General features: G+C 41.1%; 1 protein-coding gene across 1 annotated transcript in view; it reads right to left on the bottom strand.

The window, feature by feature from the left end:
- Positions 1-2,133: 2,133 nt before the first annotated feature.
- bub1bb (BUB1 mitotic checkpoint serine/threonine kinase Bb) overlaps positions 2,134-12,746 on the bottom strand; it is a 74,328-nt gene continuing 63,715 nt past the window's right edge. Inside the window, 2 exon segments of the mRNA XM_055640851.1 lie at positions 2,134-2,391; positions 4,224-4,330. Of these exon segments, the coding sequence (XP_055496826.1) occupies positions 2,265-2,391; positions 4,224-4,330 (234 nt within the window). The 3' untranslated portion in view covers positions 2,134-2,264.

The following is a 12,746-nucleotide window of genomic DNA, read 5'->3' as shown; positions in this document are numbered from 1 at the left end:
ATCTGTGCCATAAGTGGTCTGTCTGTCAGTTATCACGCTCTCTTGACACAATTTAGTTACTTTCAGCAAGAGTAAAATTTAAGAGGATTTTTGTTTTTAACGCAGGTTAAAACCATGGCTTGAGAGTCGACATTCATCACTATAATGGCACTCGGCTTTTGACCCGACAACCCTGGATGTCAAATGCTTCAATGGTTATTTTTATGGTGCTTTTTATTGGCACATGTGCAAAGTACAAATGCAGAGTGAAATTATTTTCTTACAAAGTATTCCCATTTTCAATTAATGATTCTGGTAATGGGCAGTGTTTTGTCAGAGAAATCCCCAAACAGGAACCATGGATAGGTTATCACGTTAATGAACACAAGATAATGTTGCCTGAATACAACCATGATCTGGCTTCAAAAATGCGATTAAACCACCTCCCATTCTATTCAATCTAATAATTTCAGTACAATTACTGAAAATCCAATTCAAGCCTTCATTGCCTGTGCACCCAACTACTTAATACTCATTTAGAACAGGTGAGTGCTTGAATATAAAAGGATAAGCAATTTCGTACTCCTGCCAGTTTTTAGGGATACAGTATGGAAAACAGGCCCCTCTGCCCACCAAATCCTTGCTGTCTCAGAGGGCGGTGGAGGCTTTCAAGAGAGAGCTGGATAGGGCTCTTAAAGATAGCGGTCAGGGGATATGGCGAGAAAGCAGGAACGGGGTACTGATTGGGGATGATCAGCCATGATCCCATCCCAGTGCTGGCTCAAAGGGCCGAATGGCCTACTCCTGCACCTATTGTCTATTGATCAGCAGTCATCCTGCAAGGACAATTTACAGAGGCCAATTAACCCACAAACCCGTACGTCTTTATAATATGGGAGGAAACTGGAGCTCCTGGAGGAAGCCCAGTCACAGGGAGGACCTACAAACTCCACCCAAACAGCAGCTATAGTCGGGCTAGAACCCAGGTCTCTGACGCTGTGAGTCAGCAACTCTAGCGCTGCGCCACAGTGCTGTCTTGCTTTCATCCTTCATAAACATTAATGAATCCAAACTCTTGATTTGAATCCATATTCACAAGAGCCTTACAATTTCATATTTAATTTCCTTCAGCTCTATAATCCTCTAATATCTAGAATGTCTCCAAATCTAACACTGCCCTGATATTAATTGCCCTCTCACTGGTAGGGGTTGGATTAATTGACTGACATTAGGCCCTCAATTTACCTGTCCAAATATCTCCTTAAACAGCAGTCATTTTTTGTTGCATATTTCTTATTTACTGTGCATAGTTTACTGAAAATGGCAAAATACTTCATAGAACAGTATAGCAGATTCAGTTTCTTCTAATTCACTTTCATATTTAGCTAGGCTTCTCAATCATTGGAGATGGGGATGTTCTTAGTCACATCCCCTTATCAGCCAATTACATTTCTCACCACCATTCATAAATAGGTGCAAGAGAACTAGACAGCTTTGATCTGATGCATGTGTAAACAGCATGGTCTGCAGCTTAAAAATATTTGGCCTCATCAGAGAGGCATCTCATTACATATATACACATAAAACTGGCATGCCACTTTAATTGTTGATAATAGTAGAAATTAGGTTCAGCCTTTGGTAGAATACAACATTACTGTTTTTGCATGGGTTATTGCTATGTCAAACTACTGTAATTGGTGACCGAGTGGACTACAGTGCTGCAGTCTCTCTCGAAAACTAAAAGGGATAAAAAAGATGACTAATATGGCTTGTGAGGACATCAAAATCCTGCCAAAGAGCATGGAGGGTTTAAAGGCCTTTTCCATTTTCATGTTATTTTGTTCACATTTAGATACCTTTCAAGGGTCAAGAATGTTCTCCCCAATATGCTGCATCACATAAGTATTTCTAACATTGAAAAATAGCAGGTGTTTTTTGGGATATTTGCTTTAAAAAAAACATGGTTAATGTATACCTTGGGTCATTAACTTACGTAGCAGTTGAGGGAAGCAATAATATTATGGAAACACTACAGTTACAAATTTGTTACGAAAAGGAGCCAAGGTTGGACAATGGTATCAAGTTTGTTCTTTATCAACTAACAGCACTGCGGGAAGGGATCTTAAGTTAGGAAATGATCACGGTTTACTGGAAAAAAAGTAAGCTTATTTATTAAACAAATTTACACAAGACATTTATTCAGTATTAAAATGGAAAATAACAGGATCCTGAATTTATTTTAAAATATGCCTCATTCACTTGACATCAGGTTCTGTATGAATGTATCAGTCCTCAATGGCTTCCCTCATAATCTGTTGCAATTCCTTCAGGATCGACATTGAAGATGCATTTCCTGCATTTAGAATCTTTTCAAAGAAACAACTCCATACCTCCATGTACAGCAGTTCCATTCTGGAGAAATGTAAAAAAACAGTTTATACTCAAATATTTTACAGATGTGGAAACATTTAGCCAACAAACCACCTAGTAATAATAATTGTAATGCAGGGAACATGGGAACCTGCAGGTTGTACAGGTGCTGCCAAATAGCTTTCATTCAGCTGGGAAGATACACCAAGTCTGAAGGGTTCTGTCCCAAAACATCTCCTATCCAAGTTCTCCACAGATGCTGCCTGAGCCGCTGTTATTCTCATACTTTGTTTGTGCCTTTTGCAAACCAGCATCTGCAGTTCCTTGTTTCTATCATAATTCAGCATCTCATCTGCAAGGTGGAACATTCTGACAGTGTGGTCTTGCTGCCTTTTTACCGAAATATGCCTGGATCACATGTTTGAAGATCTGGACTGGGGCTCCAACATTCAACCTACCACTCAAAATGAGAATTATCTATAACACCTGACTGGTACATTGAAGCAAAGTCAAGAACCGAGCATAAACATCTTCAGGCAAAAAGCACCAAGGCACTGACCAGAAACACAGATGTGAGACAATGGATACAAGCTCAATCCAGCAAATCACTTGTACATGGGTAGCATTTCTGATCGCCATTGTACTACATGGTAGCAAAGGCAGAAGGATATAGCATGGAAGAATAGGTCTTTCACATCCAGGCCAGTCAAGATGTCTATGCAAGCTTGCCTCATTTGCTTACGTTTGGCTCATATTCCTCAAAAACTTTCTCATCTCATGTATTTGCCCAAATGCAATTTAAGCATTGTAAAGGTAATTGTGCCCATCCCTACAGCTTCCTCTAGCAACACATTACATACACCTACCATCCTCTGTGAAAAATGTTTCACATCAAAGCCCATGCCATCTAGTTTCAAAGCCTGGCCAGCCACCTTATCTATTCTCCTCATGACATTACATACCTTTAAGGTCACCCTTCAAATTCTTAGGACAGGGAAAAGTCCTAACCTAACAATTCAAACCATCCTGTTCTCACCTAACAGCTAACAATGATTCCTTTATCATCGTTACATTTTTGCATTTCTTTCATTCTTTTTTCTATCTCTCTACATCACCGTCTTTATCTCTTGTTTCCCTTTCTCCTGACTCAGTCTGAAGGGTCTTGACCCAAAATATCACCTATTCCTTTTCTCCAGAGATACTGTCTGACCTGCTAAGTTACTCCAGCTTCGTGTCCACCCCTCCTGTTCTAGTATCATTGGAAATATCTTTAACACCATTTCCAGCTTAATGATATTCTTCTATGTCAGTGCGATCGGAACTGCTCACAATACTACAGGTGTGGTCTCGCCAACATCATTATGCCCCAACGTCAGTCCTCAAAATCCTGACCACGAGGGAAAGCATGCCAAACATCACCTTCACCACCGTCTGGTTGTGGCACCACTTTCATGGAACTATGTATATAGGTCTCTGGTCTACAGCACTAACAAAGGGCCTAGCATTTATTGTGATCCTGCCCAGTTTTACTTATCAAAACGCAAATGCCAGTTAAATTCTATCTGGTGTTTCTTGGCCCACATCCCCATTTCATCTGCATCCTATTGCAATCTCGTTTCACCTTCGTGTTATCCACTAAACCCTCATCTTAGGTGTCACCTGTAAGGTTATTGACAACAATCCCTGCAGCACACCACTGATCACAGGCCTCCGATCTGAGGTCTCAAATTCATGGCAATGATGTGATAGAAGTTATTAGATGCAGCAGTGAGAGGTGGCATAAAAGGTGTGGTGAAAAAATTGAAAGATATGCTCAATTAAGACAACTTTGCACTAACATTTGACGATGTAAAAAGCAACATCACTGAAAATACCTGTAAGATGTGGGGCTGAGAATCCACAATGAATCCTCCTTGTAAACATCTAGATGCTCTCCAAAAAGCAGAAAATGCATCGTGTCTGCAATCCCAAGGAGATCAACCTGGAGTAGTCAAAGTAGAAATTAGAGCACATTTGATTGCATGATGTTTCTCACATGCTGCAAGTTTCTACTTTCAACTTTCAGCAAAAAACAAGGTCAGTAACTGCATTTTATTCAGCTTTGCATCATTTAATAATCATTATAATTCCAAATTACTTTCAAATCTGAATATTTAATATCACCTTGCTAATCACAAAAAGTAACATAAAGGCATCATTTACATGTACTTTCCAAGAGTTACTAAGTGTTGACAGAAGAAATTGCTGAATGGTCACAAGCATGTCTACGTTGAAGGAAGACCTGAAGGAAGTATATAAAATTATGAGAGGTATAGATAAGGCAGACAGTCAGAACCTTCTTTCCAGGATAGAAATGTCAAAGACTAAAGGGCAGAGTTTTAAGGTGAGAAGGCAAAAACGTAAAAACCCGAGATGTTCAGGGCAAGTTTTTTTATACTGAGGGTGGTGGTTGCCTGGAACGCACTGCCAGGGCGGTGAGTGAGGCAGATATTATAGTAGCATTTAAGAGGCTTTTGGATAGGCACATGTATATGTAGGGAGTGGATCATGTGCAGGAGGATGAGATTAGTTTATCTTGGCATCATGTTCAGCACAAACATTGTGGTTCAAAAGGCCTGTTCTTGTGCTATACTGTTCTTTGTAACATTTAGTTAGCTACACCAATGTTAAATGTCACATTCCAAATAAGTGCATATTTATCAATGACAAATACTATTTTGGGGGCAGTCTAGCAGATCAGGCCAAAGGCCACTTGCTCCCGATTTGAAGCAGAAAAATCAACTTTGCTAAAAAATGGAATCTTAATCAAGTACAACACCAGACTATCAACCCGTTAATTTTCCATTTTCATCCATCACTATCTTCCCCGAGTTTAAATATCCAATTGTGAATTGTAACTGTCCTTTTATAGGGTTGCTGAGATAAGAGGCCGTTTGTGATCTGTAATTATATGTTATCACTGAAAATACATCGTCAATGAGTGCTTATCATTGAAAAGGTTGGACTGGGAATAGTGAAGAAGTATAAAGGGAAAGGTTTAAAGGAGGCAGCCAAGTCCACAGATGGATAAACACGAAATCCACAATGACAACAGCTATAGCTCTTGTTATGTCCACTCCAATCAGACCTGATCTCACTTGTGGTGAGAGAGTTAAAAGCCCCTTCATCATAATTATCTGATGGCAAAGGATTTTCAATCTGAAACAAACCTGTCCCACGGTATGAGTTTATTCCAAGTTCTCCCGAGTTTGCCTTGATTCGAACTCGGAGATTTACGGTAATGGCCACTCGTCGGTACTCGGGGCTCTCGTGGACATTTTTCAACATGTTGAAAAATCTTCACGAGTCTTCCCGTGCTTACCTGCCATTAGCGAGTCTTCCTGAGTACCTGCCGTTAGAGGTACGAGCTGCTAAGAGACATCCCCGTGCTCGACGTACCCGCTACGTTCATTCTCCGTGCTTACCAAGAGCTTAATTTTTTTTTAACTCCGGCAAGCTCTTGGAATGAACTCGTACCGTGGGACAGAGCTATTACAGATGCTGAGAAGTTCCAGTGTTTTTGTTTATATTGTGTGGAAGAGACTTCGCAGGTTTCCACTTCTCATTTTCTTTTAATTTCCCTCTAAGTTAATTTCTTCCACAGAATTTGGCCTGGTTGGCAGGATCCCAATTGTAACGGGATTCGAACGAATAAAATACAAAATAAAAGGGAATGATAAAATAGTCCTAACCGAAAGGGAGACAGGGGGGCTTCCCAGAGAGAAGGGAGAGCCCCCGGGCAACCGACTCACGCTGAGCCGAGGCCTATGGGGCGAGGCGGAGAAGATCAATTTTCTCACGCTGGGCATAGAAGAGAAATTGAAGCAGGTGCCGCAAAGCGCGCTATAGAAATTGAAGTGACTTCGAGGTTTGCGGACGGAGTAAAACAGGTGCGCGCAAACAGTGAATAGAATACAATAAGAAATTGTCCGCGGAAACCTAACTTTTTTTTTACAGACTTGAGAGAAGAATATGAGAGAAGGCAACAGTAATTGATCGGAAAAATCTGATCCTACTGAGAGGGAGGTCTGAGGAAATGAAACAGGTGGTCCAGGAGGGAAAGATGCAGATAAGAGAGAACATTGTCAAGGTGCAGATAAGAGAGAACATTGTCAAATAGACCATTAGACACCAGGAAAAGGTAGGAGATCCCATTGTTCGACTGGGATCGCAAGCAGGTAATAATAAATGGAGATGATCAATGCGTGGTAAATTGTTATGGTAATCTAGCTGATCGATCAAACGGAGATTGGCCAGATGGGGGAAAGTTATGAGCTATCTCAGCTACCTATCTCTAAAAAAGAAATGAATTGGTGAGATGGCAACACAATTTATATTTGCAGTGGTGGTGTTATTAGTTATAGTTGGAGTGCTGTGTATAACTAAAATTGATAGAAACAATAAGAGAATGGGCGGGGATGGAGAAAAGACACCAGCCCCTAAAGAAAGGTGTTAATCAGAAAGAGGGAAATGACGGACCTGTGCCTGTAGTACCAAAGCAAGTGGCAGCAATATATTCCTGACTCCCTGTGGAAAAGGAACCCCCATTAGAGGATGAATTTGATGATCTGTTGATGATGGCAGCTGCATTACGCCAGCGACAACCTCCGTATAAACCGCCGTCTATAGGAGAACAGGCCGCTGCCCCGTCAGGTGCCGAGGCTGTTTCTACCTCTGGCGTCACGGATGGATCTGTTTACCGATAGAGGGGCCACAGCTCCTTCGACAAGTCCAGCAGAAGCAGAAGTACCACTGAGAGGGGACCCTCAGAGGGGACACGATTAAGAAGATATCAAGAAGTTGATGAATGTTGAGGAAGAGTCTAAGCCGAAGTCACTGATACAGTCCCCATGTATTATGATAGGAGAAGTCCCCGTGTTGAAACACTGGACCCCAGCTGAAGCTTGAGCTATGCGCGATGGCTGCAGAAGCACCAGTTCCCTTAAGAAAGCCCAATGCATTTCTTAATTAGTTAAATCAGATGCGCAGCATTTACACCCCCCCTCCCTGGGGATGTGCAGGTGCTGCTGAAAAGTGCATGTGGAACCTCATTGGCTACCCTAAAAGATGGGTTTGCAGTTCCTCCCAGAGAAAATGGAGATTGGAGAGGAAATGATCCGTAGGCTCAGGGAAATTAGTCCCTCACTCACTGCTTGGCCCACAGAGGAAAGGAGGCTATAATGAGGGGAGCGAGAAAACAGTGACATAGGAGAGGTGGTGCGATGTTTGTGACACAAAGACGAGACCGGCTTTTATAGCCCGATTTAAGAGTAAGTGGGAGGAATATGCCGAGTGCCCCTAGCTGAAAATGGGCCTCTGGCTGTTCAAACTTTAGTAAATTGTTTGATGCCGCGACAGGCTCAAGCTTATAAATTGGCCACTATGTCATCAGTGCTCCCCATCCGTGGACATCCCTGTGTCAGTCAAATATTAATACTATTGGGGTTGCCCGTGTCCCCATGATAGAACCTTTATCAGAACCCACTCATATTCAAGTAAATGGCAAGCCCCTTACTGATACTTTTATAATCTCTAGGACGGCCCCACTCCCGTTACTGGGAAGACAGGCTCTGTGCAAACTGGGAGCAGTTTTACACTGCACAGCAGAGGGTATGTTTATGCACCTCTCTCAAATGCAGACACATCAATTGATCAATTTAATTAAGGGGGAAGAACAAGGGCAAAAGATGTCCCTCCTATATTGTTGGCAATTGAGTAGCAATCCGTACCGTCAATTAATTAATCAAATCCATTGTGCTCAGCAAAGGGTGCAGGGTTCAAAAGGCCAGTATTTATGGTATGTTGTCGAATCCAGCCTAGAACATAAGCGAACGCATTGCATGGCATAGTATACGCGCCTCCCTAATCCCGGGTAGCAGGAAAAAGTCTCCCTTATTTGTTTTTTTGGTGTCCCGGGATTAGGAATAATGGTCCACCTCTCTCAAAACCAAAGGGATCGATTTGAAATGTGAGACACTTCGGAGTCATACTTGACCATAGCTAGTAGACCTACTTCAACAGCAGCGAAGGAAGGAGAGATGATAAAAAAGGCTGGAGGACAAAGTCAATTCATGTTTTAAAGTTGCCAATAGCAAACGGAGAGGTCTAGATGGACTTTTTTTTAATGGCACTAAAGGAAAGATCACATGGGTCAGAAAGGAACGGGACACTATTTTGGAAAAGCAACAGCCATCTACTAAGGATCTGCCAAGATTACCAATGGCTCTGATCTAAGTATCCTCTAAGGGCAAAGCATAAGAATCATGTGGGGCGAGTGCGATCAGCCCCTGAACATAAAGTTACCTTAAAAAAGGACGCTGCCTTGCCATGTTTAAAACAGTATCGACTGAGCCCACCAGAGTAGAATGGACTGCAGAAAGTGACCAAGCGTTTAGAGATATAAAGGACGCTACGGTTATTGCTCCGGCGCTGGGATTGCCAAATTGTAAAAAGCCCTTTCAACTCTATGTAAATGAATCAAAGGGGTTTGCAACTGGGGTTCTGGCTCAAGAACATGGAGGGGGAAAAAAGACCAGAAGCCTATTATTCCATGGCTTCACCAGCTGTAATAAATGGCACGCCAGCCTGCTTGCGAGCTGGAGTGGCGACGGCTACAATGATAAAAAAACAATCCCCATCATTCTTGATCACCCATGTGTAGTGACTGTTCCTCATGCCACAATGTTATTATTGAACTCTGCAGCCACGCAGCATTTCACACCCACTAGAACAGGATATGAAGTTATCCTTTTATCACATCCAAATTGTGCTTATCAGCAATCGCCTGCTGTAAACCCAGGTAGCTTTATACCACTGCCAGAAGAAGGATGTGACCATGATTGTGTATTGCTTGTAGAAGCCACTGCCACTCCCCGGCTGGACTTAAGAGTCATCCAATTGATAATCCTGACCTGGTCCTATGTACTGATGGCTCTTCACACTGACCTAGCAATGACAGATTATTGGCAGGATATGTGGTGATCACGCCACACCAAGTGTTGGAGGCATATGCTTTACCATCCGGAACGTCTGCTCAGGCAGCTGAGCTATATGCCCTGACTGGTGCCTGCATATTGGCAAAAGACAATAGTGCTAATGAGGTTGTTCATGACTTTGGGCAGTTATGGAAAAATAGCGGATTCATCACATTAACAGGAAAGACTATTAAACATGATAAACTGGTCTTAAATTTACTGGATGCTATCGAAATTGCCACAGCAAATCTCAGTTATTAAATACAAGGCTCATACATCATCGGATGATGATGTATCAAAGGGAAACAGATCAGCTGATTATGTAGCCAAACAGATTGCCCTCAGGCAAACCCCGCAATTACAAGCGTTTAAAACTAAGTCTGCAGCACAAAGAAAGCTCCCAGTTAGCATTGATGTAACCCAGTTACAGGATGCCCAGAGCCTCGCATCACTCCAGCAAAACAATTCCTGCAGTAAAGCAGGGTGTTATCAAGACCCCACTGTCTGGGTCCATCATGATGGTTGGGTAGTTTGTCCCAGGAACCTATTTTTGTCCCATGGATAGGCTGACATGGGAAAAGAGGAGATGACACACACATTGTCCCAACAATGGTATGCACCAGGTATAACAGTCATAATTGATAAAGTTGCAAGAACATGTCTGGTGTGTCAACAAATCAATCGAGGGAAGACGCCTACACAATTTGATGACCTACCACAACCCGAAATACCTTTTGAGAATTTGCAAATTTATTTTGTACATATGTCCGCAGCAAAGGGTTTTAAGTACATTCTGGTCATAGTTGATATGTTCTCCAGCTGGGTGGATGCACACCCCACTAGGATGGATGTGCAAGGACGGTAGTCAATATTTTAATTAAATAAATAATACCTAGATTCGGGATACCCATGGGAATAAACAGTGACCGAGGAACTAATTTCACCAGTAAATGAGTTCAGAACTTGTCAAAGGTTCTTGGGTTCAAGTGGAAATACACATGCCATATCAACCACAGTCCTCGGGGATGGTAAAAAGGGTAAATGGGAAAATAAAAGCTACTTTGGCCAAAGTATGCCAGCAAAATAGGTAGTTGTGGCCAGGCACCCTGCCCGTAGTGATGTATGTCCTGAGAGATAAGAAAAATAGAAACACGAGATATTGATGGGGCGACCTATGACACCAGGAACCCGACCCCCGATGACTCCCGAGAAGGTAGCCCCGTTATGGAAAGATAAAAAATCCTTAAGATATGCTCAAGCCACGTGTGGAACAGTTCATAAAATCTATGAGAAAGTTAAGCAGGCGCAGGTCCCTCTGGCAAAAGGAAATATGTACTCGTTTAAACCAGAAGATCACGTTTATGTGTGAGCAATGAATAAAGATTTTTCTCTTCTAGGTGGAAAGGACCATATTTGGTGCTGCTAACCACATGAACAACACAAAAGTAAAAATAAAAGAAAAACCCAATTGGATACATGCCACCAGATGTAAACTGCAGTACTCAGACGGAACCCTCGAGGAGGAGGAAACGCAAGAACCGTATAATTTTAGTGATAAAATAATGATAGTGTCAAAATGTAAACATATTCTTTATTAACTATCTTTGTAGTATGAAATACTTAAGAATATATTAACATTATATGGGATCATAGAGGACATGAGAGTGAAGAGAGGCATCCAGATAGATACTAGAAACAGGATGAAGGTAGAAGTTGGAGTATGAAATTCAACTAACAACTTTCACACAGAACACAGTGAACTTGTAGCGGAAAGGAAAACAAGCTTCCTTATCTGAGTGGGATGATTAGGATGTTGGGTTTATGCCCATATCCCTACGCATGCTAAAGGAGGTATCCCTTTGCAAGCTCAAGGACGGGGTCCAGCCAAATTATAATCGGACACGTATGTCTCCATTTTTGCAACTGATTAATGAGAAAATATTAAAACTTTCTTACTGTAATATAAGTGTTGATCACAAAGATCAACAAGGAGGGAGCTGTGGAAGAAAAATATTAATATCCTTTCTTACTTAATTTTGATTGGAATTGAACAAGGTAACAAAAGGGTGTTTGGATGTGACAATTGGCATCTCTCATTAACCAGGTGTAGAAGAGGTTCTTGAATGGGCAACTTATGATTGGCTCGGAGAGGGGATGATGGCACGGCCCGCCTGAAAGGTTAAATAGTATAATGTCAAGATGCCCATGTATTATGTTTGGCTTGTATTAACCATCTGTTGTTGAATAAGATTGACAGAAACAAAAAGTATGTTATGACTAATTAAATAATTGGTATCTATGTAGTAGATAGTATATTTTCGTATAGTTGTACCTACTAAAAAAAAAGTTGTTTACTGCATAATAGTAGGTATGTTACAAAACCTACCTGAATCGTCATTGGGAATCTGCCCAAAGCCATGTCCGCGATTTTGGCGCTGTTTGGAGGGGGCGGATTTAAAACGCGATTTTTTACTAGGCTGTTCTAATCGCAGATGTTCAGCCTAGTAAATCATTAACGAAAAATCGCTGCAAGACCCGGTTGCAAAAGCTATTATTAGTTTTATAGGCCTCGAATAATAATTATAATAGTTTTAAAAGCTCTCTTTCACTCCGCAACCTCTCGCAGCCCCAGGGTTTTATAAAGCAAACAATTAAAGGTATGTACCTTATTTTTACATTAAATGGGGCATGTATATAACCCTGTATATAAAATTTTCGATAGCGAGTAGTTCATTTTGGGTTTTTTATATCCCGCAGTATTTTTCTCGGCATTTGAGGGCACTAATCCAGCGCGATGTGAACGTTCTAAACCAGCGCGTTCACAGGAACCCACTAGAAAACCGATTTAAATGGGCATTTATTTACAGCAATTGAACACTAAATTCCTTCCATTTGGCCTATAAATTAATGTAAATTAGATATAAAAATCATGTTATATTGTGAATTATTTGTGAATAATCTTTGGACACTTAGGCTATTTAAGAAATGGATAGATGTTTATATCTAGTAATTGAATTTTGATTAAACATGATTTTCTTTTTTAGTATTTACTATTTGTTTTAGCGTTTAACTTTATAATCTCTACCTTTTTTTCTAAAATTGAAAAATTGAGGAAAAACAACGTGTACAGAGTTGCTTATTGGTTGCAGTCTGAGGAGTATGATGATGCTACTGATTATGATATGCCAATGTACCAGCTAGCAGCTGATCTTCTCCATAAAGACTTGGTCTTTTGCTAGAAATTGTAATTTATTTACCTATCCATAACTGACTTACAGCATATTATACAATAATGTTAAAGTTCTGATCTTGAGAATATCACATTTTTGAATTTTCAAGGCAGTCTGGTTGTTTATTACCATTTCTGTCACATCGGTCAATTTT

This window comes from Leucoraja erinacea, chromosome 9 (assembly GCF_028641065.1).
Source record: "Leucoraja erinacea ecotype New England chromosome 9, Leri_hhj_1, whole genome shotgun sequence".
Classification (NCBI taxonomy): domain Eukaryota; kingdom Metazoa; phylum Chordata; class Chondrichthyes; order Rajiformes; family Rajidae; genus Leucoraja; species Leucoraja erinaceus.
The sequence above is the reverse complement of the archived record's forward strand: the minus strand, read 5'-3'. Positions and strand labels throughout refer to the sequence as shown.